Genomic DNA, 22,939 nt, shown 5'->3' with positions numbered 1-22,939 from the left:
TTAGCAACTTCTAATATAAAAATTCTTTGTACTCAGTACACTTTAATAAAAAGTCATTTTGAATGCTGGATACAGTAATTTCAAGTGAAAAGACTGAGAGTACAGTCTTTTGAAATGTATACTTCACTGCCCTTGTGGATTTGGTAATATCAAAGTAAAGTAATAGATTCTTGGCATTTGCAGATCACACACTCATAAGGCAGTGTGATGCTCTGGTTAACAGCATGGCTTCTGGAGACTTAGTACCTGAATTCAGATCGTATCCTTGCTGTCTACTGCCTAATATGACCTTAAACAAGTTTCTATCTTCTCATCTATAAAACAGAGATAATTATAGTAACTATTCATAGAGGTGTTGTGAGTTCAATGAACTAATTTATACAAGGCAATTAGAATAATGCCTAGTACACAGTAAGTGTCACATAAATATTTTGTATTATTATTATTGATAGAGTAGCACTGAGAGCTCATGACATGTAGTAATTTATAGTTTGATGAAGTATGTATTTGAATTATAGTATAGGGTTGCCAGTGTAAGAGTGAGGCTACTGCTGGTGATATATGTTGAAAAGGTCTAGAAAAGTACTGGATTGGCACCCAATAGGAAATCAACTGATATTTTTATATAGATAATTAAGTTAATGATTAGTGAATGAAAGAAAAAATAGAAATAAAGGAAAAAGAAGAAACAAACGTGTAGGTTTAATTTGAGCGTTGGGGTTTCCTACAGTTGTGGAACCATTAATGTAATCATCCAGATATTTTATTCCAGTTGACTAAATTCTGAAGAACAAAATTATATGCTTTAGGGATATTCTCAGATGCGAATGACTAGCCATATATGAGAAGGTTGGAAAGTTCTCTTCTCAAAAAAGGAAATTATAAAGTTGGACAGACTTGGCAGCCCTTTTCAATCACTAGTTGGCCCCTAAGCTATGCAGGCACAGGAGTGACCCTTAGGAAACCAAGCTTAAAAATGAAAATATAAAACTTGGGCTGATTCATGTTGATGTTTGACAGAAAACAAAAACATTTTGTAAAGCAATTATCATTCAATTGAAAAATAAATAAGTTAAAAAACTAAAAAAAAAAAAAAGAAAAAAAAAATGAGTAAGTCTGTCAACCTCTGCTTATTATAGTTGGAGGTGGGGGTGGGGGAAAGCAGATTTACAAATCTAGCTGGAAAAAAGTTACCAAACAAAGAATAAACAGTAATGATAACCATCTTCATGGAAAAAATGACTCTAGAGTCACTAAAATATATTGTCTAAGATGTCTCATTTTCAGCAAAATGTTGTAAGATATTCATAGAAACAAAATAGGCAGAGAAAAAAAGCAGTCAATAGAAGTTGCTCTTGGGTGTCCCGAGATTTTGGATATAGTGAAGACTTCAAAGCAGTTATTATAGTTATATTCAAAGAACTAAAGGAATCTGTGTATAAATAACTTAAAGGAGGACTTCCCTGGTGTTACAGTGGATAGGAATCTGCCTACCAATGCTGGGGACACAGATTCGATTCCTGGTCCAGAAAGATTCCACATGCCATGGAGCAGCTAAGCTTGTGCACCACAGCTACCGAGCCTGCAGTCTAGAGCCTGCGTGCTGCAGCCACTGAAGCCCGTGCGCCTAGAACCTGTGCTCCACAAGAGAAGTCACCGCAGTGAGAAGCTCGTGTACCACGACAAAGGGAGTAGCCCCTGCTTGCTGCAGCTAGAGAGCCCGCATGCAGCAACAAAGACCCAGAACAACCAAAAATAATTAATTGAAAAAGAATTAAAGGAAATTAAGACAATAATGAATCAATAAATAAAGATTCTCAATGATATTTAAATCTTATTTTTTTTAAAAAAGAGCCAAGTAGAAATTCTCAAGTTGAAAAGTACAATAATTGAAATGAAGACTTAAATAGGTGAAAAAAATTCCCTGGAGCATCTCAACAGCAAATTTTAGATAGATAAAGGAAAAGTCAAAGAACTTGAAGACCAGGATGATAGTAATTATTCAATTTGAAAACAGATTAAAAATGTTTGAAGAAAAATGAACAGGGATATGGAGACCTGTAAGATGATATTAAATACACCAAAATACATATAATGGGAGTTCCAGAAAGAGAGAACATAGAGAAAAGGGCAGCAAAAAATGTTTAAGACATAATAGCTAAAAGCGTCACAAATTTGATGAAGAACATTAAAATGCATTCGAGAAGCTTAGTGGACATTAAGTTGGAAAATACAGAGAGATCCACATAGGGATATTTCATCTTTCAATTGTTGAAAGACAAAAACAATTTGAAAATTTTGAAAGCAGCCAAGAACAACTTGTATTCAAAGGAACATTGATGTCTAACTTCTTATCAGAAACAATGGAAGACAAGTTAGTGGAAAGGCATATTTAAAGTGTTAAAAGGAAGTAATTTTCAGCCAAGAATTCCTTATCCAGCAAAATTATCCTTCAAAAAATAAAAATGAAATAAATAAATTTCCAAGTAAAGACAGAGCATTCATTCCTAGCAAACCTGTCTTATGAGGAATAACACAGGAAGTCCTTAGGCTGAAAGTTACCATATAGTGACTTGAATTCATAGAAATGAAGACTGTTAGAAAGATAAATATGAGTTAATAGAGAAGACTAAATATGTTTTTTTTCTCATTTCTCTGCTCAACTTCTTTTAAAAAACATAAGGTTGAACAAAGCAGTATTTATAACACTATGCTGGTTGGTTTATAACACATGTAATATATAGTATTTAATGACTATGTAGTATTTAATGACATATGGATATAATATACAGTATTTAGGGCTTCTCTGGTGGCTCAGTGGTGAAGAATCTGCCTACCAATGCAGGAGACTTGGGTTCAGTCCTGGGGTTGGCAAGATCCCCTGGAAAAGGAAATGGCAACCCATTTTAATATTCTTGCCTGGAAAATCCCATGGACAGGGGAGCCTGGTGGACTGTACTCCTTGGGGTCACCAAAGAGTCACACGTGACTTAGCGACTAAACAGCAACAACAGTGCAGTACTTAAGACGAAGGCAGAAGGAATAGAACCATCGTGGAGCAAAATTTCTTCGTTTCACTGGAAGAAGTAAATAAGTATTAATCTGAAGTGAAGTGAAAGTGAAGTCACTCAGTCGTGTCCGACTCTTTGCAACCCCATAGACTGTAGCCTACCAGGCTCCTCTGTCCATGGGATTTTCCAGGCAATAGTACTGGAGTGGATTGCCATTAATCTGAAATAGACTGTGATAAATTAAGAAGCATATTATAATCTTGATAGCAACCACTCAAAAAATAGTAAGTTAATAGAGGAACTGAAACAGTACAGTAGAAAGTGTTTGGCACAGAACAAGGCAGTAAAGAGGAATAGCAAAGGCAGTAACTGGAGAAGGCATAGCGAAATGGCAAATGTGAACTCACCGTGTCATTCAGTGTGAACCTCTAAGCACGTGAAGCGAAAGACAAAGATTGTTCACTGGATAAAAAAGATCCAGTTATCAGTGTATGAGAGGCATGCTTGAATTAATAAACACAAATAGGTTGAAAGAAAAAGGGTGGGAAAAGATAAACAATGCAAACAGTGACCACAAGAGAGATGAAGTGGTTTTATTAAATAACCAGATAAATATTAAATTTATTTTAATTTATTAATTAAATAATAAATAAATAAATTTAATTAAATAAAAGTGGTTTTATTAAATAACCAGATAAATATTAAATTTATTTTAATTTATTAAATAAAAATTAATTAATTTATTTAATTAACCAAATTAAATATCAGATAAAATAGATGTGAAGATGAGACTTATCAGAGACTAAGATTTTTTATAATGATGAGAGGATCAATACAAAGAAAGATATAACAATTATAAATGTATATGTTCTAATAACACCTTCAAAACATATGAAGCTAAGTCCTATTTTGAAGGAAAAATAGATATTCCAATAATAAATGGAGGCTTCAATACCCTATTCATGATAATTGATAGAAAATCAGCAAGGATATAGAGAAGACTTGAACAACACTATCAAACAACTCTGACATGTATAGAACAATGATTGTAGAATACATTCTTATCACATGCACACGGAATATTGTCTGTGATAGATCATTTGCTATGCCATAAAACAAGTTTCAGTATTTGAAAGACTTGAAATCACATAGCATACACTGACTGTAACAATTTTTTGTTAGAAATCATCAACAGAAAGAGATCTGGTGAGTCCATAACAGGTGTTTGGAAATTAAACAACACACTTCTTAAATAGCCTGAGTCAAAGAAGAAATCCCAAGAAAAGCCATAAAATGTTTTTAATGGAATGAAAACAGATCCACAGTATATCAAAATTTACAGGATGCAGGTACATCAGTTCTTGAGAAAAATGTATGGCTTTAGAAATCTCTATAGGAAAATAATGGTCTCAAATGAAAATCTCACCTTGTAATTGAGGAAACTAGAAAGATAAAAAGCATTTTGTAAAAAGCAAAATAAATCCAAAACAAGCAGAAATCAGTGAAGAGAAAATCTTCATTGGCTAGAAGATAAAAATAAGAGACAAATTAAATCTCAGGTTGGTTCTTTGAAAAGATTAGCAAAATTGGGAAATGTTTAGCTGACTTCAGAAATGAGTATTTTAAAAAGGTAAGGGAAGGGCTGCCATATGACCCAGCAATCCCACTGCTGGGCATTCACACCGAGGAAAGCAAAATTGAAAGAGACACATGTACCCCGATGTTCATCGCATCACTGTTTATAATAGCCAGGACATAGAAGCAACCTAGATGTCTGTCCACAGACGAATGGATAAGAAAGTTGTGGTACATATACACAATGGAATATTATTCAGCTATTAAAAAGAATGCATTTGAATCAGTTCTAATGAGGTGGATGAACTGGAGCCTATTATACAGAGTGAAATAAGCCAGAAAGAAAAACACCAATACAATATATTAACGCATATGTATGGAATTTAGAAAGATGGTCACAATGACCCTATATGCGAGATAGCAAAAGAGACACAGAGATAAAGAACAGACTTTTGGGCTCTGTAGGAGAAGGCGAGGGTGAGATGATTTGAGAGAATAGCATTGAAACATGTATTTTACTATATGTGAAATAGATCGCCAGTCCACATTCAATGCATGAGACAGGGCGCTCAGGGCTGGTGCACTGGGATGACCCTGAGGGATGGGATGGGGAGGGAGGTGGGAGAGGGGTTCAGGATGGGGGACGCCTGTACACCTGTGGCTGATTTGTGTTGATGTATGGGGAAAGCCACTACAATATTGTAAAGTAATTAGCTTCCAATTAAATAAATCAATTTTTAAAAAAGGCAAGGGACCTAGAATATCCAAAACAATTTTTTTTTTCAATTGGAATTGAGTATTTATTTAGTACAGAGTATGTGCAGACTAGAGACTATAGAAATAACCTAACAGCTGATAGCAGATGATAAATTGTATACTATACTGTCAATTAAAAGCTCTTAAAATGCTTAATAAAAATTTATAATGATAATTTTTTACTGAAATACTCATACTTCAAGAAGGTGTTCTGTTATGATGATACATGGCTTTGGCTGGAACTGAGTAGTATACTGTTTTGTTTTGTTTTTTTGATCTGTAAATGTGTTTATTTCAGTCCTGGGAAGTTTTTAAAGTATTATTTATTTGACAGTTTCTTCTCTTCCATGTATTTCTTTTTCCTGGAACACCTACTAGTTGGATGTTAGGCTTCCTGCATTAACTGTACTCATTTTTTAATATTCTTTTTTCTTATTCTTCTTTAAAAATTTTATTTATTTATTTTAATTGGAGGATGATTACTTTACAATATTGTGGTGGTTTTTGCCATACATCTACATGAATCAGCCATGGGTGCACATGTGTACCCTCATGTCCCTCTGCATCCTATGATTTTTCAATAAAAATGCCAAGATAATTTGGTGAAAAATAGTCTTTTCAACAAATGGTGTTGGGAAAATAAAATATTCACATGCTAAAACCAAAATGAACTAAGACTCTTAATTCATATCATATGCAAAAATTAACTCAAAAGTAGCTCATAGATCTATATGTGGAGCTGAAACTATAAAATCATAGGGAAAAAATAGGAGAAAATCTTCATGACCTTGCGTTAGGAAAAGAATTATTATATGTGACACCAAAATATGATCCATAAAATAAAAATGATAAAGTGGGCTTCAACAAAATTAAAAACATTTGCACTTCAAAAGATAACAGTGAAAAATTGAAAAGACAAGCCACATACTGGGAGAAAATACATTCACATCAAGTAACTGACATGTTTTCAGAATGTGTAAAGAAACCCTTTAACTCAGTAAGCAGACAGCTCAGTATAAAAATGGGCAAAGATTCACCAGAGAGGCTGTATAAATGGCTAGTAAGTATATGAAAAGATGCTCAGTGTTATTAGTCATTAGGGAATATAAATTAAAACCAAAATAAGATATAATTAATACCCACTAGAAGGACTGTAGTAAAGAAGATAGTATCAAGTGTTGATGCGGATATAGAGAAACTGAAACTCTCATACGTTGCTAACAGGAATGTAAAATGGTACAGATACCTTAGAAAAGTTTGGTAGTTTCTTAAAAAGCTAAACATAAACTTAACACAACCGACTGTCCCCACTCCTAGGGATGTCCTTAAGAGAAATGAAAATACACGTCTGCAGGAAGCCATATATGTAAATGTTAAAAGCAGTACAATTAATGGTAGCCACAACCTGGGGAGCCCATACGTCCATCGACTGGTGAACAGACTCACAGAATATGTTCCATCCAAAGTTCACAGAATATGTTCCATCCAAAGACGAGCAGGAGTGTTAGCTGCTCAGTCGTGTTCAACTCTTTGCAGCCCCATGGACTGTAGCCCACCAGGCTGTTCTGTCCATGGGATTCTCCAGGCAAGAATACTGGAGTGGCTTGCCATTCCCTTACTCCAGGGGACCTTCCTGACCTGGGGATCAAACCTGGGTCTCCTGCATTGCAGGCAGATTCTTTACCGTCTGAGCTACAGGGAACCCCAAGTAGTTATATTCAAATAGTGGAATGCTATTCAGAAACCGAAAGGAACAGACTGTTGACACCTTCTGCAACACCTTCTACAACACAGATGGACCTCAGAAACATTATGCTTAGTGAAAGAAGGCAGCTGCTTTATGATCTCATTTATATGAAATGTCCAGAAGGGGCAAGTTTATAGAGATAGAAAGCAAATCAGTGGTTGCCTGGGGGTGGGGATGGAAATGTAGATTGACTGCAAACCACATGAAGAAACTTTTTAGGGAGCTCTTCAAATTTGCCAAGAGTCATTAGGTTGTACGCTTGCAATAGATAAATTTCGTGCTATATAAATTATCTCTCAGTAAAGTTGTTAAAACAAAAATTTGAGGATACATGAATGTCTTAAGTAACACATTCTTTCAGTATGACCAGTGTCATCTGTTACTGTGTATGACTACTTTTATTTTCCCACACAAATCGTGTTGCAAATAACATTATTAACTTATTTTAGCCTTATTGCTATTAGTGAAGAAGTTGAAACACATTTCACTCATTGGATCAAATTGTTCCATGTGAGGCAGCTGTTTAAAAGAAAGCAGTTTTAGAATATGAATTTGCTTATTCAGACCTTGGGCTTCCCAGGTGGCACTGGTGATAAAGAACTCACCTACCAAGGCAGGAGACACAACAGACATAGGTTCAATCCCTGGGTTGGGAAGATCCCCTGGAGGAGGGCATTGTTGCCTGGGAAATTCCATGGACAGAGAAGCCTGATGGGCCCCAGCGCATAGGGTCACAAAGAGCTGGACATGACTGAAGCAGCTAGCACACACGTTCAGACCTTAGGTAAATTTAGTCCCAGGGCATATATAATTCACTAGAGGTTGAAAGACTTAATGTGCCTCTCAGACTTTCTAACCATGAAAGGAGTAGCTGGATCTCTCAGAATTTGGTGCAATATCTAATTAATGTCATGATCATTCTTTTGGAGTAGGAAATTGATAGGTGGAACTATCCTATAGTATATAGATATATAGTGTAGTATAGATATATAGTATAGATATAGTAGATATACTATAGCTATATAGTATATCAGAGAAGGCGATGGCACCCACTCCAGTACTCTTGTCTGGAAAGTCCCATGGACGGAGGAGCCTGGTAGGCTGAAGTCCATGGGGTCGCTAGGAGTCGGACACGACTGAGCGACTTCACTTTCACTTTTCACTTTCATGCATTGGAGAAGGAAATGGCAACCCACTCCAGTGTTCTTGCCTGGAGAATCCCAGGGACGGGGAGCCTGGTGGGCTGCTGTCTATGGGATCGCACAGAAATCGGACACGACTGAAGCGACTTAGCAGCAGCAGCATATAGTATATAGTAACAAAGTGAGTTACTCAAGGTGATATCATTTGAAAAGCCATAAACTCAGATATATTCCCCAGCACCCCATAGCTAGGGTGGTGTTACAGACACAATCCTCTTTCAAGGAAATACAGTCAGTTGGCTGTCATCAAGTCCATTTGTTACTGAGGTTGAATTTAGAAGTAGTTTCCTTTCATTATGTTTTTATTTTCCTTTGATTCTTTAGTTAGATTCCCACTACTCACTTAAATCCTTCCTTTTTAGCTCTTACAGTTCAACCCTGTGGAGCGGCTTGGTGCTGGAGTTGCTGGTGTTGAAGATATCAAATCTCATCCGTTTTTTACCCCTGTGGATTGGGCAGAGCTGATGAGATGAACAGAACGCAGAGTTCTCTGCACACATTCTGGCCTTCTCTGCAACAGGCATCTCTAGCACGGAGGCAGCTCAGCCTCACACTCACTCACGGGACACCAGGCATTGGGATGAAGAGCTTTAGAGGAAATGGAGAGAAAAGGCCTGAGAGAGAACAATTCCTTTACAGTTACTGTCTGGACAAGATACTGGCTACCTTTGCAAGGGGCTGTTACATACAAACCAAGGTGTGATCTTTATTTTATCTGCATTTAGTGGTGCAGGTGAGTTGTAAACCCAACTAAAAGAGGAACAACCTTCAAGAACTTCCTCTGAGATGAAGCTCCGAGTGTAGAATGAAGTGTTACTTGAAAGGATGACCTTTACATGGCAGCTGACTGTGCTTTTCGCTAACCAAGATATATATACTAAAAGTGCTTCACAAGTAGTGTCATCTATGAAGCTTAAAAAATGAGAAAAAAAGGAAGATACACATCATGTCTGATAGGAAACTCAACCACAATGCTATATAATTAATGTATATCGAATGTGGTCCCATATTCATTCTTTCTGAAGTCCACTTAAAAAAACACTTCCTGTTGTCAGCTCTACTTTCTTGGTTGGTATTGCTAACAGTAGGGTTCATATGAGCTCTCAGCTCTCTCTCTCTATCTTTCCACTTTCTACACCCTTTGCCTATTGTCATATTCTGTTCTTCCTACCGCTACTAATACATAGGCAGCAAAAAAGGGAAAGGAGTATTTATTTCCCCAAACTGTATCAACTTAATAAGAATTAAAGAATCATGATGTAAAATAAATGCACTAAAGATTGAAGTCTCTCTTTCTTTTAATTGCTTACAATTTTTTTTCTATTCAAAGACCTCTCTTCCTTTCATTTTGAAAGGTTAGCAGTTTCTGCTTCGTACTGTGTTTGACTTTGTTTTAGCTTTTTGGCTGAGTATCCTAAGAACCAAAGGATCTCATCTCAGTGGGATTGAACGGCAATCCTATTTTATTATGTATTGACAGGATTTCGAGATTTGACCTCCTCATCCACTTGACATTGTGTCGAAAGAACATGAGTATTTATACATTTGTGTTTGTTATTTCTTTCTGTTGCTGAGATCGCTCCTGTAGTCATACTGTGTTTACAACAGAATACAAACTTTTTAAGTTAATGCATGTTTTTTTTAAACTTTATCCAAAGATGAAAGAATAAATCACCATTTCCAAATGGTGCCACAAACATAATGAAAGTTTTCTGTATGTTTTAATTCTTTGTATTTTCAAGATCTGTGACAGAGCCTATCCCCACCCCAAGAGCCTCTGTGCAGCTTCCAGCTGCCATTGGCCAGGCCCGCCCATCACATTAAATGGAAGCAGAAAAAGCTTTAGTGGAACGAAGGAAATGTGCAAGCATTTTCCTTGTTCTGTTATCCTACTCCCCCATTTTCCTTTTTGGTCCCCTTATAACCTGAACCCCAGCTGAAGGGCTGCAACAACACCAGGATGGGGAGCAGGTCACCAGGATCATAGCTCAGTTGAGATGACATCACTCCCTGGAACTGGATTTCAACTCGCCAGCCCCCAGGTCTCAAAACAGGAACTCATGCAGGTGAGACACAAGAATGACTTCCTGTGTAGGACTAGTAGGAAATCTGCAAGTAGTTAGAGTTGGTCATTCCAGAGCTTCCTTCCAGAAGTGCCCTATGACATAAAGTAGGACTTCACAGCTAAGGTGACGCTCCCAGCCCTACCACATGACTTTCGTCCCTGGGTTCAAAGGACAGTGTTAACAGATGGAATTGTGTTGACATAAATCCATTGCTTCAGTTTCTCTATTTCTGTGTTTGGAACTTGTACTTAACGTAAATACATCATTCATAATCATGGTGGACATGAATTATAGAGTAATAAACACACAGGATAAATGGCTTTGAGGTGGTGACCCAAGTCTGTTTTTACTTGATGACATGTATTAGAAAAATCAAAATCAGAGAACTTACCACTTACATTTCTCATTTGATTTAAAAAATTTTTTTCTCAATTAGTTTTTTATTGTATCAAAATTTACATAATAAAATTTACCATTTTAACTACTTTTAAGTATACAATTCAATGCTATTAAGTATATTCACATTTTTTCCCAACCATTACCACTGCATTTCAAAATTTTTACATCTCTAAAACTGAAACTCTTTACCCATTAAACAAGAACTTTCCATTCCTCCTCCCTCCACCCCCTAGTAACCACTGTTCTACTTTCTGTATGAATCTTATTTTCTAAGTCTCTCACAGAAGTGGAATCATATAATATCTGTTCTTTTTTGTCAGACTTATTTTGCTTGATATAGTGTTTTCAAGGTTGATCCATGCTGTATCACATACTAGAGTTCCATTCCTTTTTAAGGCTGAATAATACTCCATTATATGTATATACCACATTTTGTTATCCATTCATCTGTCCGTGGACATTTGGATATTTCTACCTTCTGGCTGTTGTAAGCAGTGTCCTCAAGAACCTTGATGTACAGATAACCGTTTGAGTCCTTACTCTCGTTTGATTTTATATTTTTGTATGAAATTACCAATGCCATTGACTGTTATTTTACTACATTCTTTAAAAAGAGCTTTTCCAGCAGGTTGCCAATGATTTGGCATAATGCCACCTATCTTCAGATATGCTATGAATATCTACCATTTCTGTTTCACAAAAGGGGTAAGTTAAGGTCCCTAAAAGTAACAAAGAATGCTGTGATTTTAACAGTTTGTTTTAACAATGGTATGAGTTAAGATTTTGGGAGACATGTATGTCTTCAATTTACTTGTTATAATTACTGACCTCTTGTTCACATGTTTAAACCTGTATTTTAAGCCTTTCTAAACAGCTATAATTCCTATTGTGTTTTGACCCTCAGGCTTTTCCTACCCTGTCTTATTTCAGAATATTGTGAACCAAGATTAAGTTTAGCTTTCGTATAATGTGTGTAATGAAAAAGATAAAATCTATAAATAATATTCATGCTACGATCAGTAACACTATATTAGGACCCTGCACATAATGTATGCCTTAGTTGAATTCCACTTGCCCATAATTTATGACTCTAGATAGAAAAATAACCTAATTGTAGCACTGAGAATTTCTTTGCCTCACAGGGAGCCTTTTCTAGCATCTTTATTGGGCTCACTTAGGGATTACTTCCCAGGTGGCAGTAGTGGAAAAGAACCCACCTACCAAAGCGGAAGATGTAAGAGACTTGGTTTCAATCCCTGGGTCAGGAAGATCCCCTGGAGGATCCCCACTTCCCCACTCCAGTAGTCTTGCCTGGAGAAGCCCCTAGACAGAGGAGCTTGGTGGGCTACCGTCCACAGGGTCGTAAAGAGTCAGACATTAACTGAAGCAACTTAGCACACACAGGGATTACTTTATAGCAGAGGCCAAGGCATAAATGGGTCATCTTTTTTCTTAGAGTAGTGGATTTAACCTCTGGTATATCTAAATGCTCTGGGTCATGAAACCTGGTATTTCAAGTTCTTTCTCTAAGGATTGTGAAATATAATAGAAAGTCTTAGGGTGGTATCTGGTCCCACCTCTGTGACTAGCCTTTTAGTTTTAATAACAATATTCTAGATCTGTTCCCTTACCTATAGAATGAAAAGGCAGTTGAGTTCTAAGCGTCATAAGTATGTGGTGGATTTTTTCAGAGTAAACCAACATTGTAAAAATCCGAAGTTAATGAAAATCTTTGAAATTGGTACTTAACTGTTTTCTTGTAATGCTTTTTTAGTAATCCCAGGTACTTGGGTTGCTGCCATGCATTCGCTCAGTAGCACAGTGCTTGGTGGTTATGTGGCTATAAAAATTAAAAATAGATTGAAATATTAAAGGGCTGTGTCTCTGTCAGCTCTGCGCTGGAAAAGGAGAGTAGAAGGTCTAGATAGAAGTGCATGAAGGTGAAAGGAGCAGGACACGCCTACATTTGCTTACTTCTCAGACCTCTCTCCACAACTCGGGTGGTTTTCCTACCCCTGTTGCCCTCATCTATCACGTTTCATATGCTTATTTGACTCACTTCTTGGGCAGGCACAATCGGAGTACAAAACTGATACCTTCTGTTCCTATTTAATGCAGGAGAACATTAACCTCTACCAGTCTAGGTAATTTGGACTTTTGAGTCTACTCAGCTCATTTTAAGGATTTCATATTAAGTCCATGTTGAAGGGTTACTAAATGGCAAAAGCTGTGAAGTCAGTCATTTCTCAGTAAGATTGTAAACATAGCAGGGAAACGGGAAGGAAAGTACTACAGGCGTTTATGATTCAGCAGCACTTACTCTCAGTAAATAGGAAACCAGAGGACAAGCTTCCTTTTTTAGGAAGATTTATAATAGTGGTGATATGTAGTCAGATGGCAGAGCCCGCCTTTTTTGTCCCTGCCATGTGACTCCTTCCCTTGATCCAGGGGTCTGGCACAGGGAGAAATAGCGACAGAGAAAACGTGAGGGGGTGCAGGAGAGAAAGTGACTTGAGTGTTACTCTACGAGAGTGAGAGCAGGGCTGGTGAGGTGTGTTGGCCCAGGTTTCTGGAACAATGAGTGTGCTTTTTCGAGCTGAAGTGCTATTCTTTGTTCTTCCCCCAGCGAGAGTTAGGCAGAAACAGAAACTGTTCCTCTTCTTCCAGGAAAAGAGATGCTAAACTACCTTCTGGAAAGAATTAAATGACTCACTTACCCAGAGTTGCTTCTAGCTCTGCTTTCTTGCAGAGGACAGCTGGTATGTCTGCAGTCAAGGAAGAGGCCAGGAGTGTCTCCAAAGAGCTGCTTTGACTTCTTTGGGCAAGAAAACATCTCAGTGAATAAGAAAGAATGGCCAGCAAACCAACTTCTGGTCACACTTAGAGATGTTGGCGTCCTGCTTTTGTAAATCTCAAAAAAGTGTTCATATCAAAAAGGTAACTCTTCTGGGCATGTTGATCAAATTCCTTCTAAAGCTAAACCACAAGGTAGGAGTTTGACCAGCCCCACCAAAGAGGCAAATGTCAAAGGGGATTTGACACACGTAAAAAGACTTCAACCTGTTTCGTTATTGGAACCAAAATAACAATTGGAATGTGATATTGCCCTTATCCCATGTGAGACAGACATAAAATAGTGACATCGAATAGACAGACTCAGTAGTGACATCAGATCAGATCATTCACTCAGTCGTTTCTGACACTTTGTGACCCCATAAATCGCAGCACGCCAGGCCTCCCTGTCCATCACCAACTCCTGGAGTTCACTCAGACTCACATCCATCGAGTCAGTGATGCCATCCAGCCATCTCATCCTCTGTCGTCCCCTTCTCCTCCTGCCCCCAATCCCTCCCAGCATCAGAGTCTTTTCCATTGAGTCAACTCTTCGCATGAGGTGGCCAAAGTACTGGAGTTTCAGCTTTAGCATCATTCCTTCCAAAGAAATCCCAGGGCTGATCTCCTTCAGAATGGACTGGTTGGATCTCCTTGCAGTCCAAGGGACTCTCAAGAGTCTTCTCCAACACCACAGTTCAAAAGCATCAATTCTTCAGTGCTCAGCCTTCTTCACAGTCCAACTCTCAAATCCATACGTGACCACAGGAAAAACCATAGCCTTGACTAGACGGACCTTTGTTGGCAAAGTAATGTCTCTGCTTTTGAACACGCTATCTAGGTTGGTCGTAACTTTCCTTCCAAGGAGTAAGCATCTTTTAATTTCATGGCTGCAGTCACCATCTGCAGTGATTTTGGAGCCCAGAAAAATAAAGTCTGACACTGTTTCCACTGTTTCCCCATCTATTTCCCATGAAGTGATGGGACCAGATGCCATGATCTTCGTTTTCTGAATGTTGAGCTTTAAGCCAACCTTTTCACTCTCCACTTTCATCAAGAGGCTTTTGAGTTCCTCTTCACTGTCTGCCATAACGGTGGTGTCATCTGCATATCTGAGGTTATTGATATTTCTCCCGGCAATCTTGATTCCAGCTTGTGTTTCTTCCAGTCCAGCGTTTCTCATGATGTACTCTGCGTATAAGTTAAATAAACAGGGTGACAATATACAGCCTTGACGTACTCCTTTTCCTATTTGGAACCAGTCTGTTGTTCCATGTCCAGTTCTAACTGTTGCTTCCTGACCTGCATACAGATTTCTCAAGAGGCAGATCAGGTGGTCTGGTATTCCCATCTCTTTGAGAATTTTCCACAGTTGATTGTGATCCACACAGTCAAAGGCTTTGGCATAGTCAATAAAGCAGAAATAGATGTTTTTCTGGTACTCTCTTGCTTTTTCCATGATCCAGCAGCATAGAAAGTAAGAAAAAAAAAAGACGTGAAGTGTAGGCAAAACAAAAATCTGTATAACTTTATAGTCTTGGTTGTTCTGGAAGGAAAATGTATTAGATTTTTGAAGGATCTGTCTTCAGCAAAACATTCTAAAAGCCTAAGAAAACTAAAACTGAACACCTCCCCTCCCTGTGCTCGCCTTTTCTCATTCTTCTCCATCTTCCTCCCTTCATCTTTTCTTCGTCTGCCCACCATGCCTCCTGTGGGCTTCTCTGGTCATTGAACAAAAGACACGGTAATTGTCTTCAAGGACCTTATGAAACTCGGGGAAGAAAGCATAAATAACAAGTAGGGCAGGACGTGTTAGTGTCAGAAGGTACAAATAGAGGATGGTGAGCCTACAAAGGCGCAGGACGTGTTAGTGTCGGAAGGTACAAATAGAGGATGGTGAGCCTACACAGGCGAGACCAGGGCAACTGCAGGAAGGCTGCCTATATTGGAATGGAACCTTGACCTTTGAATAGTATTTTTAAACTTAAGGACTTCTCTTTTTCAAGATTTTGTTTGGGAAGAAGGAAAATCTCCAGGGGAACAAAAAACAGTTGTGTACAAAGGCCTGGAGCTAGGAAAAGGTGTAACTGTGCCTATTCTATTGAGGCTGGTGTGTAGACATATGCTTTTGAAAGGTAGGTTGGGGCCAGGTTAAATGCCACCTAGAGACATTTGGAATTCCTTCTCTAAGTGGTAGGGGGCTTCAGAGAGATGACATTATTGCAGCCTGCTGTTAAAAAGGTAACTTCAGGGTTAGAATGGAGGATAAATTGGAGAGAGGGTGATAAGAGGTCAAGAGATCAGTTAGGAGTTAACTGCAGACATCCAGGAAAGAGAGAAAGTCCTGAGTTCAGGCAGTAGAATAGAGGGGTACATGTCTCGTCCGTGTCTCTCAGGTACAGAGTTTCCCTAGCAAATAATTACTTTTCGTTTTTTTCAAAGACAGTTTATCCTAGGAGATACGGATCTGTAGTTTCAACATTCAGAAAACTCATGGCATCTGGTCCCATCACTTCATGGGAAATAGATGGGGAAACAGTGGAAACAGTGGTTGACTTTATTTTGGGGGGCTCAAAAATCACTGCAGATGGTGATTGCAGCCATGAAATTAAAAGACACTTATTCCTTGGAATGAAAATTATGACCAACCTAGATAGCATATTCAAAAGCAGAGACATTACTTTGCCAACAAAAGTCCGTCTAGTCAAGGCTGTGGTTTTTCCAGTAGTCATGTATGGATGTGAGAGTTGGTCTGTGAAGAAAGCTGAGCGCTGAAGAATTGATGCTTTTGAACTGTGGTGTTGGAGAAGACTCTTGAGAGTCTCTTGGACTGCAAGGAGATCCAATCAGTCCATTCTAAAGGAGATCAGTCCTGGGTGTTCTTTGGAAGGAATGATGCTAAAGCTGAAACTCCAGTACTTTGGCCACCTCATGCGAAGAGTTGACTCATTGGAAAAGGCTCTGATGCTGGGAGGGATTGGGGGCAGAGGAGAAGGGGACAACAGAGGATGAGATGGCTGGATGACATCACCGACTTGAGGGATGTGAGTTTGAGTGAACTCCGGAAGTTGGTGATGGACAGGGAGGCCTGGTGTGCTGCGATTCATGGGGTCGCAAAGAGTTGGACACGACTGAGCGACTGAACTGAATTGAACTGAAAATCACCCCTAAGGAATCACCAGAGAAACAAACCAGAAATTTCTATACTTCCGCCCGTTGGTTGCCAATGCTGTTCACTGTTCTGAGCTTAAAACCCCCGGGACCTCCTCTCAGTTTCACTCATCATTTTGTGACACTTTGTCCCACCTTCTAAAGAGTTGGTCTCCTTTCTATGTGGATAGCACTCCGCTCCTGTTCTTATAAGGCGGTGTGTCCTGCCAGGGGATTGTTTGCTCCTCAGACATAGCTTAGCTTCAGTTCAGTTCAGTCGCTCAGTCATGTCTGACTCTTTGCGACCCCATGAATCATAGCACGCCAGGCCTCCCTGTCCATCACCAACTCCCGGAGTTCACTCAGACTCAGGTCCATCAAGTCAGTGATGCCAACCAGCCATCTCATCCTCTGTTGTCCCCTTCTCCTCCTGCCCCCAATCCCTCCCAGCATCAGAGTCTTTTCCAATGAGTCAACTCTTCGCATGAGGTGGCCAAAGTACTGGAGTTTCAGCTTTAGCATTATTCCTTGCAAAGAAATCCCAGGGCTGATCTCCTTTAGAATGGACTGGTTGGATCTTCTTGCAGTCCAAGGGACTCTCAAGAGTCTTAGGGGTCCTCAAAAAGGGATCCCAATCTGAGTCAAGGGAACAGCGAGATTTTTACTCTTCTGAGGGTTTAAATTTGAAATTACTCCTGAATAAGAAAGTTTTAGGGAAATGGAAAAAAAAAAAAAAAGAGGTCCCCAGCCCATCAATGTTAGCATCACCTGGAACTTGTTAGAAATGCATAGTCTCGGACCCTATCCCAGATCTCAGCAATCAATTTTATTTAACAAACCCTTCAAGGTGATTCTCATGCACAATGAAGTTTGAGAACCACTGGCTTAGTTCCTTGTCAGCTAATCTCCTGTGCTTTGCATCAACACCAACATCCTTCCGTGTGGTGTGTGGTTTTGTTTTTTTTTTCTGGTGTGTGTTTTTTAATTTGAAGACATTTCCCAGCACTTAGCTTATTTCCCAGGAGGCTGGCCCAAGGAGTTTTTGCATCAGTGGGAACAAGTGACAGCAGAAGATAGATAAGGAAGTCAACAAGGGGGAAGGGAAAAGTCAAGGGGAAGAGCCAACTGGATGAAGAAGACATCAGAGGCGGGGGCAGAAGGAGGCGTACGTGGTGGGTTGTGATCTGGTCCCTCACAGAGACTCAGCCCCTTCTGTCGCAGTTCTCTGGATTCAAATAACTCATCCACTGAACAGAATAAACATTATCATTGCAATTCTTTTGATTACTTGGTGTATGTTGTTGGACTATTTGCTTATTCTTGAGCAGAGCCGCAGTGGAAGTTTAGTATTTAGACCCTGTGTTGTTCAAAATCTCAGTGTAAAGAATCTAAACCAAGATTGAGGAAGACACCAGAAAGTTCCAGGCGAATTTGGGAGGCTTGCAGAGCTGCTGCTCAGTGTTCTCCAGAACTGAGGGACTCAGCTGAGCACATTCTCTCTGTAGACTTGGTTTTGCCTTTTGAAAAGGGGCACCAAGCTTCACAGGAGTAGAGAGAAATACATTAGCTGTTCCCTGAAGGCTGTGTGTGTGTGTGTGTGTGTGTAGGTGGAGGGGGTGTGAAAGGGATGGGGGTGACCCACTATTTTCCTGTTTTTCACTTGAAGCTCCTTTTGTTTATAAGGTATCAAGGTTATTAGATGAGATAATAAAGTATATATAATAAAATATATCTTGACCAAATATATACTGACCATGTGTATGCATCTGCCAGATGTTTAGATAATTTCATGTTTCCAGGCGGTGGGATTTCAGTGTTGGCAGTTGCTTCACGTGTCTCTACAGTCTTGCTATGGCGGAACTCAGTCTCAGTAGTAATGTGCTAGCCTTTTTCAAAAGCAACACTGTTGCTTAACCACCATTGATAGAACATGCTTTGAAGAATTTTTTTCACTGGTAGATAGAAAAGCGTTAGTCACTCAGTCACGCCCAACTCTTTGCAACCCCACAGACTGTAGCCCACCAGGCTCCTCTGTCCACGGGCTTCTCCAGGCAAGAACACTGGAGTGGGTTGCCATTTCCTACTCCAGGGGATCTGATCCAGGGATCGAACCTGAATTGCAGGCAGATTCTTTACCATCTGAGCCACTAGGGAAGCCCTGACAGACAGGTTCCCCCTAACACCTCCTCCTCACCACTAAACTGTGAGCAGAGGCACCACCACGAGATTCTAGTTCTGATACAGTATCTGATGAGCAGAAAACAGCCAGTGTGCCCCAAGAGAAGCAGCCTCCCGCGGGCAGGTGTCCTCTGGGGCTGTCTCCCCAGTCTTCTGACAGTAGAAGCTGGGCTCTTTCCACCACGTCGACTCTGATTCTCTTGCTCCTCCCACTTGTATTTCAAGCCTAAGGCCCTGAACACCTCTTGATGGACATGATGGGGAAAAAGGGGGTGCTGGGTACAATTGGGGATTTTTAAGAAAGAAGAACCTCTGCCTCCTTTTTCTTCTCTCCTCTCGTTTCGGACCCTATCCTTTCCTCATGCAGCCCAGCCCTCCTGGGCCATGCCTTCACCTCATAGGACTCTGGCAGGATCCGAAGCTTCACTTGGGCTGGTGTCACTGTGGCATCAAAAATCAGTTGAAGGCAAAGGGCTTCTTTTTGCCTGCACCGCGTTCGTCTGCTCAAACCGGCACCCCCTCCACCCCGATCACACCTTTCTGGATCGAAAGGATCCCCTGAAGACAGCCGGTCTGAATCTCGCCCTGGCTGTTTCTTTGGCCTTGCCGTCATGGGTCGGTCTTGGCACCCAGAAAATGGAAAGCGATAGCCGTCCTGGTGTTGCCCCCAGTCCCCCAGCTGCAGATCAAAGCCCCATCCGGTGGCTGGTCTCCACTGTGGGCTCTCTCAGTGCCCGGAGCCCGGAGAACGTGGCTGCCTGCTGCAGCTGTCTCCTTTTGAATCAGCCACCCCCACTCCCCAGGTGCCAAAGCAGCTCGCTGGGTTTAAAATGCTCCCCATCTCTACCTCTCCCGCCCATGGCAGCATTGGTAGCAGCTTTCCAAGGAGTCTTTTGTTGTGGAGGCTCTAAATCCATGGTAGGGAAATTACCAAGAGACTCTTCCACAGCCTGCGCGCCCTCCCCGCGCTCCATCTCTTTCTTTCCTTCCTTTGTCTCCTTCCGTAGCTGGGGTCAGAATCCCTAGCCAGACTGAGAACATGGTTGCGATTCCAGGACCCAGATGCCAATATGTGGCAGCATCTGGCTTATTGGCAAGCGTCGCCGGCAGTTGTGCTGGCTGCTTCGAGGCCTGTCATGTGGCTGAGCTTGCTAATGGGGGCCCTGTCACAAAACGGAGTTTCTTTGAGAATATGGTGTCGACCAAGGAGCCCACCAGAAAACAATGAGCTGCGCGGCGAGGGCATGAATTATTGGGCAGGGCGGCTGCAGACGAGAGCTTTGATGCCGATCCTAGACCTGTTTTGCAAAAATCCCTGTTTCATGTTGTTGGAGTCTGCTCCTCCCGTAACCTTACCTTCTTGCGCTGTTAGTGTTTCAGCTGCCTTAAGGCATGGAGCTCCTTGAAAGGGAAACACAAATCACTCAAAATGTTGAGATAAAATCCTGCTCCTCAGAGGCGCCTGTTTGGCACGGTGAGTGCATGATAACAGCTTGCTTTAGAAAGGTGACATTTCTGCTGAAGGCTGAATAATAAAGCATGCATTTTAAAAACTCAGCTCTTCCCTGTCTTCTGATGCTTGACTTTTGGAGTGAAGGCCATTTCTTCCATGTGAAGGGTCCTTCTGGAGGTTACCCTCTCGAGTCCCAAACATGGGCTGATTAACTTTTGTTATTGCTGATGCGGCCAAGGAACTCTTTAAATTAATAATCCCATAATAGGGCTGTTAGTACTGTTTTTCAAGATGCAAGCACTGAGTACTCAGAATGTGTCAAGCACTCTGTGAAGCCCTGAAGGGCAGAGACAAGGATGAAGAACAGCACAGTCGCTGCCCCCCACCCCCCAGGACGCAGGCCGTGAATGACCAGATCATATATGCTTCTGTTATTTCATTTCTTCCCCCACAACCTACACACCTGAACAGGGCGGTGAGATGCGCAGTGTTTTAAAATGGGAGGAACTGAAGTCCCTAAGAGTTGCCTTCCCCCATTTGGCATGGCAAGCTAATAAGAGCTGTGATTGAAAACCAAGTAGCTATACTTCTGCTTCACTAAGCAAGTGTGTGTTGCATTCTTAGGTTCTAAACACCTAAGGGCAGGGACTGTGTCTTTAACTTTTTGCAATTGTGCCCCCAGTTAGCAGCAGCCTCAACTCATTCATGACCCTGTCTTCATACAGCTCAGCTACACACACACAAACGCACACACACTCTAATACAAGCTGAAGCCAAGTTCTTCCTGTGACAGGCTGAAGGAAGGAATCAAGAGGAAGTACAAAGCAAAAATTAGCTGGAATTAAAAGATGGTGAAAATCCTGGCAAGTTGGTGGTGATGATGGCAGTAACACACTGCTCTCATAATCCCATGTAAAAACGTAACGGTGCAATTAGATTAGCGAGGTCAAAAATTCACGGGTGACATTCACAATAAAACTAGGTAACAAGGTACCTGGTACCCCAGAATGCAAGCAGCTGGGGACAAAATACCAAGAACCACAAGACTCGTGTGATAAGCAAATTCGTGTGGGAAACAAAAGGAAGCAAAAGTCTAGCTTCTGACGGGACCAGAGAACAGGAGATTCCTAGCTAGCCAGCTGGTACTCACTGGACCAAGTTGAGAACAGCAGCTGAAGGAGAAGGTGTTTCGCCTGCTTAAACACCGGGTAAGTGCAGAGAGCTTGCAAGACAAGAGATTAAAGGGGCAGGTTCCTGGAACTTTCAAAATTGACCTGCCGGAGCCGCCTTCTAGTCCAGGACCCTACAATGAGGAGAAATCGCTGGGAATGGAATCAAAACTGAGCAGAGTAGGGACAAAAGAAAGGTCCAGTTGAAAGGAAAGGAAGAGTATCGAGGAAATTGCAGAAAGCAAGATGACATAGTTTAAAAAGAAAATAAAAAAACCTTAACAAAAACAACAGAAGGAGCTCTGTGAAGTTAGAGCCTTTGAAAGTTTAACCTGCTTCATTCTCATAGTTTAGGAAAACTAATTTCACATAAAAATACACAACAGAAAATAATCAAGTCCCATACAAAGTTATTATAAGAAAAAAGAGAATTCAGGCTAGAATAAAGTCCTTAGAGACAATGAGAGCATTCCGGAAAGACATTCTCACGAAACAGATGAAAATTTACAATTTCAAAATGAATGGAAAGACATTAAGAAAATTATATGACATGAAAGAATGACAGAAATCATTAAGTAGAAAACTCAGAAATGAGGTGACAACTCAGGAAAGACTTAGAGGTTAAAAAAAAAAAACACACAACTATTTTAGAAATGAACATAAACATGATAGATAATAAGAGAAATATAAAACGAAAATGAAAAACTAATTTAAAAAATTAAAGCATTTTACTGCACTTTCAGGTTCATAGCAAAATTGAGGGGAAGTTACAAATTCCCTAATGCCCTTTGCCCTCACATTCATAGCCTCCACCGCTGTGAACACCGCCCACTAGACTGGCTGATACGTTTGTTACAACTGATGAGGGTGGTTTGGCACATCATGTCCTTTGCTTGGTAGCTCAGAGGTTAAAGCATCTGCCTCCAATGCGAGAGTCCTGGGTTTGATTCCTGGGTGGGGAAGATCCTCTGGAGAAGGATATGGCAACCCACTCCAGTGTTCTTGCCTGGAGAATCCCATGGACGGTGGAACCTGGTAGGCTACAGTCCATGGGGTCGGAAAGAGTTGGACACAACTGAACGACTTCACTTTCATTTTCTTTTCACTTACCACTCAAAGTCCAAATTAACATTATGGTTCACGCTTGGTGCTGCACTTTCTATGGGTTTTGACAAATGTATAATGATGTGTATTCATCATTATGGCATAAACAGTATTTTCACCGCCCCCCAAATACTCTGTCAACTGCCTATTTATCCCTCCTTACCTCCTCCGACTCCTGACATCTGATAACCACTGAAGATTTTACTGTCTCCATAGTTTTGCTTTTTCTAGAATGTCACAGATGGAATCATACGTGATGCCAACCTTCAGATTGGCTTCTTTTACTTAGTAATATGC

The 22,939-nt window shown here is 40.4% G+C and overlaps 1 protein-coding gene across 7 annotated transcripts in view; it reads left to right on the top strand.

The window, feature by feature from the left end:
- Positions 1–9,993, top strand: part of RPS6KC1 (ribosomal protein S6 kinase C1) — a 204,089-nt gene extending 194,096 nt beyond the window's left edge. For 5 of the 7 annotated variants that reach the window (XM_059875428.1, XM_059875427.1, XM_059875429.1 and 2 more), the window contains one exon: positions 1,476–1,826. In XM_059875428.1, coding sequence (XP_059731411.1) covers positions 1,476–1,616 — 141 coding nt within the window. In that variant the 3' untranslated portion in view covers positions 1,617–1,826. Of the gene's footprint in view, positions 1–1,475; positions 1,827–8,653 lie in introns of those variants that run through there. The other 2 variants (NM_001193022.2, XM_005217371.5) reach the window with 2 other exon arrangements.
- Positions 9,994–22,939: the final 12,946 nt, after the last annotated feature.

The sequence above is a fragment of the Bos taurus genome, chromosome 16 (genome assembly GCF_002263795.3).
Source record: "Bos taurus isolate L1 Dominette 01449 registration number 42190680 breed Hereford chromosome 16, ARS-UCD2.0, whole genome shotgun sequence".
Classification (NCBI taxonomy): domain Eukaryota; kingdom Metazoa; phylum Chordata; class Mammalia; order Artiodactyla; family Bovidae; genus Bos; species Bos taurus.
Note: the sequence above shows the minus strand (reverse complement) of the source record. Positions and strands in the feature narration are given on the sequence as shown.